General features: G+C 28.7%; 1 protein-coding gene across 2 annotated transcripts in view; it reads right to left on the bottom strand.

Annotated features, from left to right (window-relative positions):
* Window positions 1–3,558: 3,558 nt before the first annotated feature.
* The window catches only part of LOC143201900 (uncharacterized), a 63,793-nt gene continuing 47,342 nt past the window's right edge, over window positions 3,559–20,009 (bottom strand). For both annotated transcript variants that reach the window (XM_076413099.1, XM_076413108.1), the window contains 5 exons: window positions 8,180–8,242; window positions 7,173–7,334; window positions 6,862–7,103; window positions 6,215–6,346; window positions 3,559–6,155 (listed from right to left, as the gene is read on the bottom strand). In XM_076413099.1, coding sequence (XP_076269214.1) covers window positions 5,867–6,155; window positions 6,215–6,346; window positions 6,862–7,103; window positions 7,173–7,334; window positions 8,180–8,242 — 888 coding nt within the window. In that variant the 3' untranslated portion in view covers window positions 3,559–5,866. The remainder of the gene's footprint in view (window positions 6,156–6,214; window positions 6,347–6,861; window positions 7,104–7,172; window positions 7,335–8,179; window positions 8,243–20,009) is intronic.

The following is a 20,009-nucleotide window of genomic DNA, read 5'->3' as shown; positions in this document are numbered from 1 at the left end:
ATACAGTGATCGAAAGAGGATGTTGCATCGATTGAAAAAAAAAAGGTTTGCATATATATATATATATATATATATTGCGATCCCAATTTTTTACCCATAGTAATAAAAATTTTATGGTTCATTTTATGGAACATTTTATGGTTCTGTTGTTAGCGAATACGTAATTTATCTATTGTGCAGTACAAAACCTTTTTTTGGTACATTTGTAGAATCGTTTTTTTACCAGCTATGATTTTTGTGAACTAAACCTCCTGCTCTACGTTGACTCCAAAACAAGAATCTATTTATAGGGACTCCTCGCAGACACTCCAAATTTTTATTTTGCTACTTTGCCAGTTTTTGGAAATAATATGTATAATTCAATATTAAGTTTCAGTTTTATTGTAGTATATTTTCTCTCACCCTTTGATATAGTCTTGTGTTGAATGACAACTAAATGTAAATATGCTACAATTGTGCTCAAATGCTTTTTTCATTGTTACCTATATAATATAAAAATCTATTATAACAGGTCAATTGAAAAGTCCCCGGCGACCCTCCAACTTTTCGATACCATTTTTGTAGTACAATTTGTCCTTTGCTTCAAAATAGGCCTCCGTTTCGGCGATCACCTCTTCATTCGACGACGAATTTTTTGCTAGTGAGCATTCTTTTGACATCAGAAAACAGGAAATAGTCGTTGGTGGCCAGATTTGGAGAAAACGGTGGATGATGAAGCAATTCGAAGCCAAATTCATGGATTTCTGTCATCGTTTTCACTGACTTGTAACACCGTGCATTGTCTTGGTGTAAGCAGCTCTTACTTTTTCTTCAAATACGGCTGTTTTTCGGCGATTTCGTCCTTCAAACGGTCCAATAACGCTATGTAATAGTCGCTGTTGGTAGTAGTAGCAGATTCCTTTCTTTTTCAAGGTAGTCAATGAAAATGATTCCATGCGCATCTCAAAATACAGACGCCATAACATTGCCAGTTGACTGTTGCGTTTTCTCACGCTTTGGAGCGGGTTTATCGTGTGCAGTCCACTCGGATGACTGTCGATTGGACTTCGGAGTGAAATAATGGAACCATGTTTCATCCATCGTCACATATCACCGCAAAACTAGGGTTTATTGCTCTTGATCATCTTCAAACACTACTCCGAACCATCAACTCGTCGTTGTTTTTGGTCAAAAGTGAGCTCGCGCGGCACCCACTTTGCACAGAGCTTTCTCATACCCAAATATTCGTGAATGATATGATGTACACGTTCAGTTGATATTTTTAGTGTCTGCTATTTGATTCAGTTTCAATTTACTGTCATTCAAAATCATTTTGTGGATTTTTTAAATGTTTTCGTCGGTACAATCTCTTTTGGGCATCCACTGCGTTCACCGTCTTCGGTGCTCATTTCACCATGTCTAAATTTAGTATACCAATCCTTGATGGTTGATTTTCCTGGGGCAGTGTTGGGAAACTCGGCATCAAGCCAAGTTTTTACTTCAACTGTATTTTTTGATAAAAAAACATATGGATTGAATTCTAGTAGCGCCATCAATGTGTCAGGCCGGGGACTTTTCAATTGACCTGTTGAAATATATAAATAATATTTTTATTTCGGAGATAGACCAGCCAGTGATACTAAAGATTTAACCAGTTTTAACGTCAAAACAAAAATGGCAGCACTCTGCTGATTAAATTCTTTCGATTGTTTGTAAATAATAACGTCGCAAAATGAGATGGAAACTGCCAAAATTTAACGAATACTTTTTACAGGATATTTACTAATTTTATAGACAATTACAGTGATAAACTAACAACATCATAGGTAGTAGGACCGCCCTGTGGCCTTGACTACTGCGCAAACTAAATCGGCATTAATAATATTAATTATTTAAAAAAAAAATCCAAAATTAACGGTTCCAAATATAGGGTGGAATACAAAGATGATTTTCAATAAATTTCAAGTAACTCGTTTAAGTAGAACTTAAGGTCTCATGTCGATTAGGTCGTTTAAAGTGTAAAATAAGTTAAGGAAACTCGGATAATGGTGCTTAATACTCACATTTGATTACTCGGCGATCTATGATACCTTGAGCCTTCTTTTATTTAAAAATTAATATGAAGTTCGTTCAACTAGGGAGCTGTTTTAGTTTCATTAGAAGCAGCAGAGATAACGCCAAAGCAAGAAAATAAAGGTTTTCAGTACATTCAGTACCAATGATGATATTCGTAATATTCAAAATTGGTATAAAACCTTAATTAAAAATGGTAACAGTTAAATAATTAGTGATTTAAATGTCTCGGCGTGTATACACTTTCTAATTTGAAATTTAAGCACCAAAAACTTCATATATACATTCACTTAAGTCTTTAAGGTGTCGCTCTGATTGGCCGGTTTATTTACCACGTAACAAAAGTTGCACTAACTTGATTACAATTAGAATTTTGAAAAATCCTCTTGAAAATTATTTTTGTTTTAATTTCTAGATCAAAATATTTCTCCTTTATTTCAATCAATTTGATTTTTATGGCGAATTTACTGGTTTAATAAGTTTTAGCCTTTGATAAGAAAATCACAATTTCATAGTTTAAGATACTTATTTCATTAGATTTAGATTATGGATTCTAACATTAACTAACTACTAACATTTTGTGTAGTTATAGAATAGTATGGCTATATCAATCCTATATGTGACTCACACACACATATATATATATATATATATATATATATATATATATATATATATATATATATATATATATATATATATATATATATATTGCTCAAAACATCAAAGTTAAACTAAAATATCTGAATAAAATGCATGTTAAGAATTTTCGAAAGATTCTACCAGTTTGTGACGTTTTTTTCCATATTTGGAATTTTAAACTCTCGTGGGTTCAACATAAAACCTGTTAAAATTCAAATTTACATAATTTTTCCTTTTTTATATAAAATTGCACTTTAATCAGATTGTTTTTCTCGAATAAATTAATTCTTGGTCTTAAAGAAGAAATAATAATTTTAAGAAATATCGAATTTTATTGAAAGAAAAATCCACTCTTTGTATTGAAATAATATTATGTACAGAGGTATTTAAATTAAATTTATTGTGCATTAAGCTGGGATGCTTCAAATATATAAAATTATTTAAATGATATCAACTAAAAAAAGACAAATGAAACTTATATTTACGAAGATAATTCCACTCAGTTTTAAAGAAATGTTGAAAAGTGAAATAAAATTTAGCGTTTCTATTATCGTATTTACAAATAAGTTTCTTCTGTTAGAAGAAAGTAGATCTAACTATATATTATAAACATATTTACTCTCATTTTCTTAGAGAGATGTTTATTGACATTTCAAGAAAATAAAAATTTTAAAGAATTTCATGCAAAAATAATTATTAATATTATTTAAATCACTTTCATAAATATCTGTCTTTAAAATAACAATTAAATTATAAATAAATTATCTTTGAAAAACATGAAAAATACCATTACATTAGGATCTAAAATGTTGAATTTCATTGTAAAAAAAACTGTACTACATTGTAAGGGTTCAAATTAAACAATTTTTATATTCACATTTTTAATTTAAATAACATTATGAACAGAGGTATCCAAAATAAAATATTTTATACACTTTCATAATCAGTTCCTATACATTTTAGTTTGTATGCCTCTTTGTTGCTTAACTATTAAATTAATATATTCGCTACATTTAACGTTGTGTCTACAGGCATCGTACGGCAATTACAGCTACTATAACTAATTCTTTTATTGCCAACAAGTTTAGTATAAGTTTAAAAATGTTTAAAATGGGGTAGGACAGTTTCTAAGTTAAAACGGTATCAACAGTTTGAAACAAAGAATTCAAAAAGAGTCATCACAATAACGCTGCATTGTTACATTAGAGGATTTAGTTACTCTATTACTGGATATTGGGTTGCCTAATGTAAACAAAATTTTGCTATGGTTATTAATGTCTATTTATTAGAATATATCAAAATATATAAAAACCTTTGAAGTAATGTATAACTATGTATTAATAAAAAATGGAGCTACATAGCTAAATATAAAAATATATAACTACAAATAAATAACTAAATATATATTCTGTTTTTACCCTTTTGAATTCCATATTCAAAGCATATAACAATTTAAAAAGTTCCTTTCAATAATCGTCGCGTATTTTCAAAATTTTCCATTAATTCAATAATTTAAGATATGTTCTGATATCTAATCCTAAACTATTTCCTTTATTATAAATTGACCTAAATATGGACTACACATTTTCGCTACCATTGTTTTATTTCACAAGTTTATTATCCAGTTTCCTTATTTAATATTTTATTAGTCTAAACTCAACATAGAAAATAATATACAAAATTACAACCATTTGAATTTCGGCCAGGCTGTTTTATGTGCAAGAGCCAATGGTGGGCAGTATATTCTTCGTTTACTCTTTTATACCTGCCGTAGAGCCGCGAGCTTTTAATCTAAGTGATGGTCGCTCAGATACTAATGGTGTCAAAATATGGCAAAGCATGTATTAATTCTAATTCTATCTAAAATGTTCTCCAGTGTCTGCAGTTTCAAAGGGTAACTTTTTTGGTGTCTACTTTTTCTTTTTCCGCTTCTATAGTAACTGAAAATTGGATCTTATTGCTCATTTATTAGATTTTATTTATATCTCTTAAACTGTAACTATTCTGACAAAATCTACATCTATGGATACATCTGAAATGACTAAGTTCAGAGATGACATTGTTTTGGCTAGCACATATAAAACAAACTATAATAATATATATTATTAAAATTGTTTCAGAAGAAAAAAACAAATCCCCTATTTTTGACGTTTATTTTCAATATAGTTTGACATGAAGGAATGAATTCATGACTTTGAGGACTACGCGTCAAGTTTTCTACCCAAAAGGTGGATTTAACCACATAAGCCTCATTAAAAATATTGAAATTACTGCAGTTGTTATCACTGAATTTATGACATTAAAAAAAAATTCAGACTGAATAAAAAAATAACCTTATTTTTTAAACACTAAAATTATGGTTTTCATTCCTCAGAATCATAAGTAATATTGTAATCATCCATATTGATTAACACTCTTGTGCATGTAGATACACCAAGCATGAATTAAACAATTTACATACATTTAAACATACAACTTTTAAGACTGCAATTGTAGCAGTCTCAATTTTATTGGCTTCAATTTGTTTCTTTTGCAACAAGAAAATAAAAAATTATTAAAAAAAAATTAAAACACCTATCTTATAGACCCAAGGCTCTTGTGATTACCATTTGCTTTGATCAATCTAAATTGTTCTTTACCCATGAATAACACTTTACCACATAAAAAAATTAGAATTGAAATAGTGTTAAATGTTTATACATTTGGTACCTGAGTTATCCAAGCGAACTGCAATTATTTTAAAGAATCCCCATTTCATTCATGGCAGGTAGGGAAAAGTAAATGAAAAACCTGTTATTACTTGAAGTACCATCCCTTGGTCCTTAATAATTTTGTTTAAATTAAAGGACAGTTGTTTCGATCGTAATTCATGGACGATACAGTGGCATATTTTTACATATGTTAGGAGTTAATATCAAATCTAACACAACCTGATTTGTTTTTAAATATTTTTGTACTGCATTCAGTTGAGATTTTTGATTTTCGGCTTGAAGTTGGTTGGTTATGTTTGGATAAACAATTAAAATGGAAGGGATTCTGAAAACAGTTTTACAAGATTTCATACACTTTTCATTAAATAACAATAAGAAACAAGTGCGATGCGTGTATGAAAACGTCTTGTAAAACTAGGTTGTATTAATTGACTAAAAAAATGTCATCAATGGAAATAGATCTAAAGATCGTCTTCGCTGATCAAATGCTTTTTGCTGCTGTTCCTCTTCTCCAGCCGTTCTTTCATTTCCATGTTCCTCTCCATGATTTCGTTTTTCTTGTTGTCGATTTTCTCCTCGCTCTTCGATCGATCGCACCACCATCGCCTACTTTTCTCTACGGTTTTGGAACATTTGTTTTTTGCACTAACTTCCTCGTCGTCTTCTTGCGATAACTTCTCGTACTTGTAACCCTTTGGATGTCGGTTCAGCAGAGGCATCTCAAGCTGGGTGACGATTTTTTGCGCGCATCTGGAATGTTATTTATTGCTTTAATTGTTGATCTGGGCATATATTTTTATGATGTTAACCTTATTCTTGTGGAAGCTGGTGGAACACTATGTAGGGGACTAGCTTCTCTGATAGGAGGAAGACGATTAATATGATTTTTCTCCGGTCTACAATAATCTTTCAAAGTCATCTTCATCTCTTGTTTCTGAGATCTACAGAAAAAAAAAGTATATATCATTGATACAAGTATTATTTATTTTTATTATTTATACAATTAAATATTTTATTAATAGATCTAATTGAACAAATATTTTTATATTTGGAAAGAGATTGATAATTTACTTTATGAAATAAAGATACAAAATTCCATCAATTTCTTATAATAAGGTAACAACACCAATTATAACGAATCACGTAATTTCTATGTAAATTGATGCAAATATTTGGTTTCGTGCGAATTTCGACAATCTCCGTTGTTCATACACATTGTCTTTATAAATAGGACCTATACAAATAATGATTGGATGTATTGGCTGCAAATGGTGTACAGTTTATTTACATAGAAACGACGTCAGTATTTTGTAAGTATTTTGTTGTGAATTTAAACCTCATAAGAGACAAAAGTTTTGTCCTGCAGAAATATATTTTTTATCATAGTTATTATTAATAATATATTTTTATGAAAAATTATATCATGCCTATTATAAAATGTTCAGAATTCCTTTACCTTCTAATAGCCCCTGTGGAAGGTTGACGGGGATAAGCCCCTCCTACACAACGACCCTTACAACAGGATCCGTGTACATGTTCTATTCCCTTCAGCTGACCTCCATCCGAAGAACCCGATGAAGAAGAAGACACAGAAGAACCACCGCTACTTACACTATATAAACTATCCGAAGCTGGCACGGACGATGTTCTGGATGCCATGGAGTAACCACTGGCGGATGTAGGAAACATGGGACCCGTCTGAAAAGTGATTTAAAAAATCCAATTTTATTGATGACCAATTGGCGGAGGAGTCATAGTGTTATTTACCTTCAGTCTCAATATTTTCGCTCTACAAATGACGCATCGAAGGGGAAGGAGGCGTTGGGAAACGGCTATCTGGATGGTTTTTACAAAACATTTTCGACAGACTACTTGATGACCGCAAGGTGACGTTTGCATGGTGGCTTTTGCATGGATACAAATCACACACTAAAATGATATTTTGTTAGTGATATCGTATCTGAAATGATAGTTTCTTAAAATGAAGGTTCTCCATTCTATATTTTGTTCATATTATATATCTGTCTGTTGGTGTAATTTTATTAGGACGAATTTAGTTGGTACGTCTTTATTATATAATAATGAATTAACAATGACTGAATAACAATTAACAAGGAAATAATATGGATAAATTGTAATTATTTGATCAGCTAAACGAGCCTAATTTGAAACAATGTTTGAATGTATCCAACAGTTCGATGTAAAACGTAGCTGACGAATTATATCTGATAAAGGTATGTAGATTCTGGAATAAAAGAAACAAGCAAAACTAAATTATTTCAAGAAATATAAAAAGAGATGTTAGGTAAAAATTAAAATTGGATCGAAAGGCCTACTGAAATCAGTTTATTGAGGTACGCATTGGATGAAAAAAGCGTGTGACGTGTGATTTGTCGTTTTCGTTTATTTTTATTCCGCTGCGAAATCTACCTGCGAAATTACATTGTTGCTGCATAGAAAATATTATAGTACCTGACAGTGATATAGTACCGTGGAGTTTTTCGTATTTCCACGGCTCAAGTGATATATTTAAGAGTGTGAGCAATTTTAGGGAAAAAGTCTATACATACCGGTAATGATACTAGTAAAATTGGCTCGAAGGGAATCAAGTAAATATTGATGAATAATTGAATCCGTTTCGTGTTGTTGGCAAATTTCGAGCAATTTATGTTCCTAACGTATATTTATCTTTCTTCTCGGTTTTTCTTTTAGTTGGCATTACATCACAACTTTTGTTTTTATCTGTATAAATCAGAAATAGTAAAAACACTCACCTCTTCCTCTTGACATGTCGCCAACTCCGGTTCGCTTTCCTCCAACTTCGACAGCAATTTGTCCTGTAACAAAGCAAACACGGTGACGTAAACGACTCCCGAAGGACGCCAAAACATTTTAAAGATACATCGCGGTCCATAAGTTTGTTACCGAGATCGTTACTTGTACCCTGTCGTTGTTTCTTCTTTTTACGGTTCGGTCCGATGGGAAAAAGGAAAGGGCGAAGCTCAGGAAAAAAGAAAGAAACGTTCGGCTTTTGTTGGAAACGGACACGAAAATTCTTCATTAGATAGGATCACGCAATAAGGGTGTCGTTCTCGATATAATAAAATATAACGTTTATATGAGACGAAATGTGAAAAGACGGCGGTTGGTGAAATTTGTTTTGGCTTTTTCAAAAAAGAAAATGGTATGAAATAAATTTTCTTTTATATTGGCACACAAAATATATTACATTCAAGTGAGTGGTGCTATTTTTAGCAATTTTCGTGGTACTATAAATCGTCATAGTCGTATTTTGTTTTTTGTGTTATTTTTGAAATATTAATGATAATCATTTTAAAGGGTTAAAGAGTGAAAATCACCGTATGTCACGTCAATTTTATAAATAAGCACTTAAAAAAGGGCAGATATATACACATAATGAAAATGGGTTCGCGAAAAGTTTCATCCATAAGCCTCAGAATGTTTTACTTCAGAAGCATTGCACTTTGGCCGTGAAGTTTATTTAGTAGATCTGAGATAGTAATGGCTTAGGGAAAATTAATTTCGTTTGATTTAATGCTTTATAAAGTGAATTTATTTTTCTAGTAAAACCAGGATTACTTCATTACAACATTTCTAAGATTTCTGGCCTAAAATAGGAACCACTATTCAGAGAATATGACAGAGACCAAAGTTAACGGTAGTCGAAATAAATTGTATCAAAAGGTCTCACCTACTCGCTCTCTATTTGTATAGAGTCATTCGTATATGTGTTGTCTAACGTTGTTATAGTGGAATGTAATGCCTTTCCTATTGATTATTAATTTGGCCAAGTCCAAACAACTCATAACGAACTGGAGAAAATGCGGGCATTGTAGCTATTGGTGAAGCTTCTGTTGAGGAGTTTCATTTTTCGATGTATTATTTCAGTGTTTATTCTCTGGAAAATGCATGGAAAGTCGATCCATTAAATTTTTCACTGTTTATTCATGTATGTAGTTTCTTTTGGTATTAAATTTTATGTCAATATTTGAAAACTGTTTAGATATTGATGTTTTTGAATGTTAGTGCGAGCTTTATGTTTAACACTGAAGCTTCCTAAATGAAAATGATCTAATTCTGACAACCATCATCATAAGCATTATACATTTTTATTGAAATTTCCCTGTATTTTTCGCTCTACAGAACTAAAAATTAAAGTAAAACAAAACTGAATATCTAGGATATTGATTTTTAACAAATGTTGACTAGGCAAATAAACGACACTACATTTATATCTGGAATATACTATGGACTGTTACCAGATACGGTACAGTATGACCACCAAATACTACTAAAAATATACGACTTTAAAGAAATCTATTAGGAAAAAACGAAATGTATTTATGTATCTTGGCATGTATATCATCTAACTGAATCCAACCAGTGAAAAATCTTGCATTGGTTTTCAAAACTAATTATTTTAGGGATATCTACAAACATTTCAGTAAATTACCATTAAAATTTCAACGCACGAGTAAACCAATTTTAGTCAGGACAGATATTTTCCGTGATTTTCAGTCTACATTGTAAATTTTCATTAGGGTAACGCATCCAAAACGACAGTATTTCTCATATTAAAAAAACGTCAGATATTTAGACATACAATCCATAGCAGTCAAAAGTAGCTGAAGAGTTTAATTCTACAACTAATTTCTTAATCAAATAATTTTAAACCAATTTCAAATAAAGTAAATTTTGTTAAAATTTTTCTACATTTATTTTATTAACTGAATTTAATTACAATTATTATTACTACACAAAATGTATATTTTTTATTACAAATAGAGAACTTTACATTGTTAATATTATATACTAATTATATTTTCATGTTTTAGTAACATGTTTATATATTTTATACTATTGACTAAACTGATACAGTTTCTCCTCACTAAGTCAAAAAAAACTAATACATAAATTCATATGGGCTTGCTATCCTTACTAGTTGAACTTTGTGTAAACTATATGAGACTGATTCATTAATACTCTTGCGTCTCTTTAATGTGATGTTATAAACTGAACGAATTTCACTGTAATCTTATACTTTTAACGGGCAATTACGCCACAACTTACCATTAAATTGAAAAATAACCTTCCAGTAAACAGTATCTTAACAATAAACAATTTACATAATTTTTAAGAAGTAACATATTACGTGGGTCATTCAATATGTCCTTAGAAAATCCAAAACATGGCGCCTGTAGCATTGAAAATATTTTATTTTTAGTAGGCGTACTGAGTCTTTCGATATCCTAGTTAGTCCTAGTCCTATCTTTTGTTTTTATTTCTATTATCTATTGTCGTACAGGAAACAAAAGTCACAGTAAAATCTCAGTTACATTGCTTAATTGGTTAATTAAAATATATCATCATTATTATTATATATGAATCAGTTTTATGCACTTAACTTTTTTAATTATTTATTATTGTACAAAACTCTATGAAAAAAGTGATGTATATTCTGGATAAATATCAGGAATGTTTGTATCAATATGTAACTCTGAACGAAACGTGAACATATTACACAATCTAGTAACTCCTTGGGGGTAAGTGGACTTAGGTACTAGGGAGTCTAAGATCGCAATATTTGCCAAAAAAGTGATGGCTTTATATCTAGATAATCTTATAATTTTAATCTATATAAAAATTGTTTTTTTCTGTTTCTTTCTGAAGAGTTAGTGAAAGGCCCTCGTATTATCAGGAATAAACATTTAATAATAACATCAAATGCAAGGATTTGTGTAGAAACAACTATTTGACCTTAGATATCTTGTTGAAGGATTTCTAATTATCTTAAAAAACAACAAAATTCAACTAGGAACTCGAAGGTCGCTGAACGACGCCATGAAAAGCCCTAAGGTCGTTTTTGGGAGTCGAAGATTAACCCAAATTAGTGTTATTTTAAAAAGTGTTAATTTTTTTAATATTTTTATTTTGTTTTAAAATATATAATGCTGTGGTAAAAATATATATTTCTGAAATAAAAGCAAAACGAGTGATTTTTTATTCCGAATCTATTTTGTTCTATATGCCAACGACATGCCTTTTATGGCGACAATTTTTCCAGTTTGAAAAGCGGTTGCTGAATTTGATTCTTGGAAATACCTTTATAGTCTTCTTCGATTCGGTTTTGATCTCTCAATGTCTAAATGACTCTAAATGACATCCTCGAAATGATTTTACTGTGTTTAGAAAATAGTGAAAGGTCCACCAGAGTTAAATTAAGAGAAAAGAGAGCTTATGATATATGGTGTAAGTTGAATTGTTGATGAAAGACACGAATGATCAAGTTAGAATTAGAATTAGAATTTTACTACATTTTGAGAATAATGTCTTTTATCAATTGACGCACATATTTAAATACCATTCCGTACTTACAGTTAGGCCATGCAAAATGAATTCACAATGAACAAAACTGTTATTTTTACACCTTACTATCTTTCGATTAAAGCAGTAATGATTCACATTACAATAATTTTATTTTCTCAAAAATATCTTAATACCTAACTTTCTCTAACCAACTGAATTTAATAGAGAAACTGAGATATTAAAAATACATTAGGCTAATTAGTTTAAAAATTATGAAAAAAAAATATTTTTTTGCGAATTATTAAGTATACCATGTAATTCTTTAATTAAGTTAAATAAAAATTATTATTAACTATTGCTTTTATTAATTTAATGAGATTGCTTAATGCAACTTTTTTGTATTTAAAGAAAATATAAAAGTATTACGTCAATAAATTGATAAATAAATCATACAAGATTTAGCAATATAACTTACTAGTTTGTATATTTTTTGTTTGTTATATCCGGTTTTTGTTACGTTACGTTAAAATTAACATCCGTTCATTTGTATCTGGTATAATGTTAATGTAATGTGACATAATGTGCCCGTCTAGTAATTTCAGAAGGCTTAATAATTATTCTATTTGACTTGTAATTGTTATATATCTGATGGCTTAGTAGAAATAATAAGATTTTATGGTTTTACAAGTGATTAAGTGCTTCGTACATGCATTAAATGCAAGTTAGCGAATAAATTACCTAGACAAGTGAACAATGAACATAAAAAAATTTAAGAGTAAATTAAAATCTACCTGCGATCTATCAATATCTTGATCAAAAAAGGTATTCCTAAATGTGAAGAAATAATAACTATATTCGCTAACAATACGCTTATACGTATGTATAGTATATACCTGTTTACATAATATAGTGGAAAGAGCAAGTTAAAAAGAATCGAGCAGAATTTAGTATTAGGTTCGAAAATATGGGGTAGTTGCTGAACGTCAAATTGTTATTAAATAAGCAAGTTTTGAAGCCTAATCCAAAAGGTTAACATGATTTTATTATCGTTTTACCCTTTTGGAGCTAGTCTAACAATAAAATCGCATATCTAACCTATTGTGATAGCTACAGTGATAAAATGGCACCTAAAATTCTGAGCCACTGAGCATACTTTTCGAAACTGAAAACTTTTATCAAAATATTGTTCGTATTGTCTAATAATATACCTAAACTCTTCTTCTAAATATCTGTCGGTTAATTGACTATCAAATATATACTGACTAACTAAAAAATCAAACGAATAATCTATTATAATAACGCCATTTTTGTTGGACAACAGCTTTTATTAAACAACTGCTAATATTATATTTGCGACTTTTATTAAAGTGTAATTAACGAATCAGGAAAATTAATATCATTTGCTATCTATCATGGCGAATTACAATTTGAGTTGATTTTTATATTCAGGAAAGTTGTTTTAAGAAAAGGTTTCTTGTAAATATTATTAAATATCTATGGCATATTTGTTCTTTTTTTAAGATCATTAATATTCAAGTTAAATTATTTTACTGCTCGAGTAATGTGATAAATGTATTCAAGGGTTTCCATTGATGGAGTTTATGGGTTTAACTTATTAAGACATAAATAATGTGATTGTATTTTCGGCTCCTTTTCTTGTTATTGGGTCTTTGTGTGTTGGTGCATTGATCAATGGAATATTACTTGAAGGCAATGATAAGTGAAGGTTGGAACAACATCCAATATTTTTCAGTACATCAAGTTGTTTATAAAGAACTGTATTAACGTCATTATTCTTAAGACCTTGGCCTGTTTTAGTACCAATAATATAAACATATCTTTAAATATATAACTTTAAATGAAATATCACATTCGAATTTTAAATATTTATGTTTTAAATGGACAACATTCAACAAAATTTAATGTTGGTCTGGTCGCATAGGGCATAAACTACATGTTGGCTTGTTTAGTTACTAGAACTAATTCACTCCACAATCATAACGATGTAAAAAGACATCACTGATAGACCTATGTGATTTCTGTTTAGTGCCGACAAGTTACAGTTTTTTAAACATTTAATTCTATATTAAATCTTGTCTCCAACCCTTCATTTATTTCTAATATTTTATTATTTTTTAATTATTTCCCATATTCATATCCTTATGTAATTTGAGTCTGTCGGTGATATAATGTGTTAATATATCTGTTTACTGGTTTAGAAATATTTTGTTTAGTATCTGTATCAAGCTCTCTCCAAAGAATATTCAAAAAAGGCTATAGACACAGTCGATTTTTCAGTTTTTTTTGTGTGAACTCAAATCTAATAAAAGTTTGAAAACTGATGAAGTTGGTTCTAAGAAGCTATTGTTAAAATAATAAATATATATCGAAAAATAGGTAAAAGACTATACTTGGCATTATGGAAATTTGCATTTGCTGCTTACTAAGTTGTATTTTGTTTCTGCTGATTCGAATGAGTATGATTTTTTAAATATTAATGAAAATATATTAACAAAATTAGAATTTGAATTATATAATGGACATGTAATGATGATATAATAAAGAAATTATCGCTAAAAATACTATTAATATTTTATTCCTATTTCACTTAACTCTTAACAAAGTTTTGTAAATATATACGTATTACAATAATTATCAGTGAATTATTTATAAACATTGCCGTAAATAGTTTCTATTTAATCATTTCGTACGACTGGATATTATTTGTTACTAAAAATTATCATTATATCTAACAAATCATGTTTTCTATAAAAAAAACTAGGTTATGAACTAAAAAGTAGGGCACCTGTGTATTCGATTATTTATAGTTTTTTATTTAGTACACCAATTTTTTTATATATACACAATTATTTATTTAAGATAAATAAATAGGTAATAATTAGTAAATAATTATAATTATTTTTTATATTATTTAATTAGTTTAAATGGAGTTTTTACGCAATGTGCTTTTTCCTTATGCTAATATCCTTTCTTTATAGTTTTCTATTTCAGAAAGCTCTGTATTTAATTAGTACCACCTTAGTTCATAATTACTCGAAAATTATGCGATTTTTAAAATTATTAATATAATTTTCAGCATCTTCTAGCTGTTCTCAAATTTCCAATGTTCAACTATCAAATAGATTATCGATGGCATTCCCAAAGTAGAACATCATTTGAGCAACTTTATGGAATTTAAGGGAAATTATATGGAATTATGAATATATGTTTTTAATGTAATTTAAACCAAAAATTATGGTTTTCCTTGTCAAATCATAGAAACGTATTAACCAATCTAATATTAGTTCATACTAAAGCTTTTATGATAATGTTATAATTTTTACTGAAATCGATTTCCAACAAGTTATTATTTCCCTTTCTTCTCCACCTTTTAGATTTACCTTTTAAGGAAACGTGGTAAGTTTATTGTATCGATTTTTACAAAATAGAATTTTAAAACCTCTATTGGACGTCGTTTCTAATGCCGTCGTTTTAATATTATTACACGAAGACCAATTTATATTGTTTAACGCTTTAATGTTCATTAAATATTCAAGGAATATGTTAAATTTATTGATAGTGCCTTAACCTAAAAACAAGAATAGATAAAAACAATGTAGTGTATAACAGGTTCTTTGTCATTATATTAAATTATCTTGATTATTTGAATCCAAAATATATTTTCTTTGAACTTTTTTATATTTGTGACTAAAATATTATTTTTCGGTATATAATTTTAAATATGCGACGGAGCACTCAAAGTAAAATGTAATCATCGCAATTTCAAAATCATATTTTTTTCAATATTGGCAACAACGTATTTAATATGCAGGCATAACAAAACAATCATTTAAGGGATGAACAATTACAATTTTTCTCATATCTACATTTTTGCGGGAACATATAACTTAAGCAACTGAATAAACCTGTAAAAATTTAAAAAAATTGATTGTAGCAAAATAGAGCGAAGGAATCAATGTACAAGCCTAAACGACTTTTAAAAATAAATAATGAAAATCTTTGATGACTTTCATAGATACAGATAATATAGTTTATCAGTTTATCCTTGTACAATACATTACATATATAAAATATAAAGTAGAGGATTTCGTTTATTTCCTTTTATAATATCAAAAATATGTTGTGATTGTTAAATTGAAACTATATCTGTTAAGGATATGTAAGAATATTAATAATATATTTCTATATTCATGATTTGTGTACGTGTTTATTAAATTTTGTGACATAGTTTCTTCAAAATGTATAAATATGTATTTTTAAATATACATTACTTATGACGTATTTATCAAATTTAAATAAATTTTAAACACGAAATCATATAATGGAATATTTGGTTGTAAACTACTTCACATTATATTTTTAATTTTATTTTAATATTCATTGGATTCTTGTGAATTTATGCTCTTCGTGAAATCACCTGTAGATATTGGTTTAGAGACTTAAAAAACTTAAAAATATTGATTAGTCAGTCATTATATGTTATAGGTATTTGTTATATTATTAGGCTGAATATTATTGGTTCATTCATGTTAAAATCGAAATAAAACTATGATGCAAAAAATTCTAGATAAGAAGTGTTAATATCTTTAACTAATTAGATTTAATAATGATTCATCTACTTTGAAATAATGTATGAACCGTATTTCATTTTAAATTTTAGCGGAACAAATAATAAACCGATATTTTCTGGAATAGTGATTTCAATGAACCACTATTTGAAGTGTTTGAAGTGTTATTGCATCATATATTTTAGGGTTTATACAGTAGTTTGTATTTTCCTTAGCCTTCTAGTGAAACGTAATTATATATCATATTTTCTTCAAATAATGTAAGTCTACAATGAATGTGCTGAAATGTTGACATTAATGTTCTATTCCTATAAAGTCTACCTATCTGTAACACTAATTTATTTTATAATACTAATATAATGGGTGGTCGATAAAATTCTTTTATTTTCCCTGAAGCGAATTTATTCATACAAATTTCAAGTATTAATAAACAGAATCATTTTGTTCGATTATATTTTACCAATATTATGGTAAAATTATAATTTGATTTTACCTGAGAAATTTCAGATTTTTTGGGCTAAAAACTGAACCAAGTAATTTTCACAAGCCTCTATAAAGGCGTCATTAAAAGACTATAGAGGTCGGAACAAATGATTTTCGAACAATGTCCAGTTTATACGATGAACAAAAAAAATTAAAAAATCGAAACATCAAAACCTCCCAGCCAATCTGCTTCTATAATTTTTACTGACATAAGTGTCTGCGGTCTAGTGTCGACAAATGAAAGAAAACTCTTGTTCATCTGGTTATTGTTTTTAACTCCTTGCTTCACATTGGTTGTTAACAGTAAAAAGCAGAATTAATAGTTTACTGTGGTAGTTTAATGGCTCATGATGAATATTCAAATTACTTAAGGTCAACGTGGACTTTAAAATCATTTGTGAAACTTTTCTGAGCTTTGACCGTGATCTTTTTCACACATTATTATTAAGAACAATCGATCCATTTTTCATTTAGGTGGTTTCACATATAGAAAATGGGTCCATTACATGTTTCAGTACAAATTTATAGGGAACTTTAATACTCGAACTTTGGAACTCTTATATGGTCGATGGTCTTTATCGATATGTTTAAGAATTTTATCATTACTTATATTCAACCTCATTAAATATTAAATTGTTTCGGACATATATAAAATATAATAATTATATTTTAGGAGAGTAGATTTCGTTTGGGGTAGATATACAATTATTTTATTGCTAGGTATAAAAACGCAAGCTAGGTTTTACAGCCAGAGCTTTAAAATCCAAATAAATAGGCAATTATGTGAAATTGGAGTTTGTGAAGGAGTTTCATGATATTTCGTAATAAAATGTTTATTTAGCATATATTATTGTTTATGACTAAGCCTAAATGAAACGAGTTTAAGTCACATTCATTAATAATCATAATATTTAATTAAAACCATTTTTAATACTTATGGATATTTAATACACGAGTTTCCTGGGAATTAGAACGTTATTATGCTTCTACTTTAATAAAAATTATACGAAATAAAATTTCCTGGAAATAGGCCGGAATAAAATGATCGCAGGCGTTTGTGTTTTTACCATGGATTAGAAATAATAATCTCTAAGGGAATACCTGTTAATGATGTCCTATAATGAATTTGGTAAACTCATTGTTACTAAGAATGAGTTGACATTTTGTGTCATAATTCATGTTTTAATAAATAATCGATAATTGTTAATTATTTGTTTGACCTTTTTGCGACTGTGGCATACAATTTAAGTTTTAAAAAAGAGTAATTTTCAGTTCATCTTTAAACTGTCTTCAAAATATTGGTAATTTGTCATAAAATCCTAAATCAAATTTCACGTAATTCTTATTAAAATAAATGTAAAAACAGAATGTTTAAACATTTTACTGTATTAAAATCCTCTGCTTGTATAGTTCAAGATCGCAAGACTTGCATCATTTTTAAAATATGATTTTTTTCTTGGTTGTACATTTCTATATAGCAACAATTGTCTATTATTAAATTAAAATGTTGGCCTTTTTGACTAAATAGTAAATGATAAAAATTATACATAAATAAGTGAGAGACTTTTTGACATCTTTTAGGAGAAAGCCTGTTAGAAAATTCAGGTTCCCAAGAAACAGATAATTTATATAGTGGCAACCCCATGCCAGTAGCAGATTCCAATTGACAGTAACCACTTCTTCAACCTTGGCCCTAAAAGTTTCGTTTTCTTCTGTGATAAAGCGTGATCTCGAGTGAGATTACTTAACTCTGATTGTCTCAATTTATCTTGTTGATATATTTGTATAAATCAGGAATGGAATGCTGAAGGCCTATTGAGTACTTCTTCCGCACCGCCTTTATATTATACTTCCAATTTTTGGAGTGGAGTAGCAATTACCAAATTGTAAAACAATAATATCAAAATTTATAGTAAACTTTTCAATTTTAAATATTAGTTTTACATTTCTATTTAATATCTATACATTAAAATAATATTTGACATATAGACAATATTCATCTACTAAAAATAATAAGTTGTAAACAGCTTAAATTCTTCCTGGGATAGATTTGTAGAGTGTCTGAATAGTTTCTAATGATATGAATGAAAGGATCAGCTGAATATCATGATATTGCAGTCCACATAATAATCGAATATTCCTCATGCTTGACTGTAGGAAGCAGTAAATCCGGATCTTAGGATTCTCTTAGGGCCTTCAAACATAAACTTGGCCGTTTTGTAAGCCGTTCAGGTTTGATGATCGTTGCACTACTTCATTCGAAGCTTAGTATTGGCTTCCATTATAAAGGAATTTGCAATCGCAGATCTTCCATGAATTTATTTTATTAATTACATATTACGTTAGATATGCTTAATACAATTTTAATTTACAAATTAATTTATTACTACAGTATTTATCATCATACAATAATACATCAGTATTTCCTAAATCTTTCATGAATGTTAGCTTTGTGGAGTTCCCGTCGTACTATTTTTGCCAAAACAAGTGAGTATGTGTAGGTAATTTTATGTTGTGCAGCCACAATACTTTTTAAAATTCGTCGGTCTCTGTCAGTTAACGTTAGGGTTCGACCAAGTGTAAATATATCAAAAAATCAAGAATTCATGGGAGGTTAAGTTTATTAGTAAACTTCATGGAACTGTTGAAATAGTTATTTAATTGAATGTTAAGTTTTTAATAACAATATTATTTCTTGTTATTCATTCATTCATTCATTCATTCTGTCAACTGTTTTGATCAAAAACTTGAATAATTATATTTATATAATTGGAATAATTATATTTATTTTTTTCTATATCAGGATATTTTGAAGAAGGATATTTTGATTTTTTTGAAATCAATTTTAAAATTAATTTTATTGTTAAATATTTAAATTTATTTTTAATATTTAAGAACTACTGTTATTATCACAGTAATAAAACAAATGCTTTGTAATTTGAAAAACACAATCGATATATGTTTATATACGTAATTATTCTTATTTCGACAGTCATTGTTAGTTTAATGAGACAAGTGGGATTTCCTATGAAAATTAATGAACTTGTTATATTAAAAAATATATATTTTAAGCTAGATATTCAACATGCTTTATTAGATAAGCCAAGTTGAATCTTCTATTATCTTCGTTGAATATTTCGTTATCCACAATAAATTTAAATCATCGACTGTAGCAGAATTTTAAATATATGTTAATTGTATTATA

Source organism: Rhynchophorus ferrugineus, unplaced genomic scaffold (genome assembly GCF_030347505.1).
Source record: "Rhynchophorus ferrugineus isolate W39M unplaced genomic scaffold, kcgeb_rfMv2 rfM1, whole genome shotgun sequence".
Lineage (NCBI taxonomy): Eukaryota > Metazoa > Arthropoda > Insecta > Coleoptera > Curculionidae > Rhynchophorus > Rhynchophorus ferrugineus.
The sequence above is the reverse complement of the archived record's forward strand: the minus strand, read 5'-3'. Positions and strand labels throughout refer to the sequence as shown.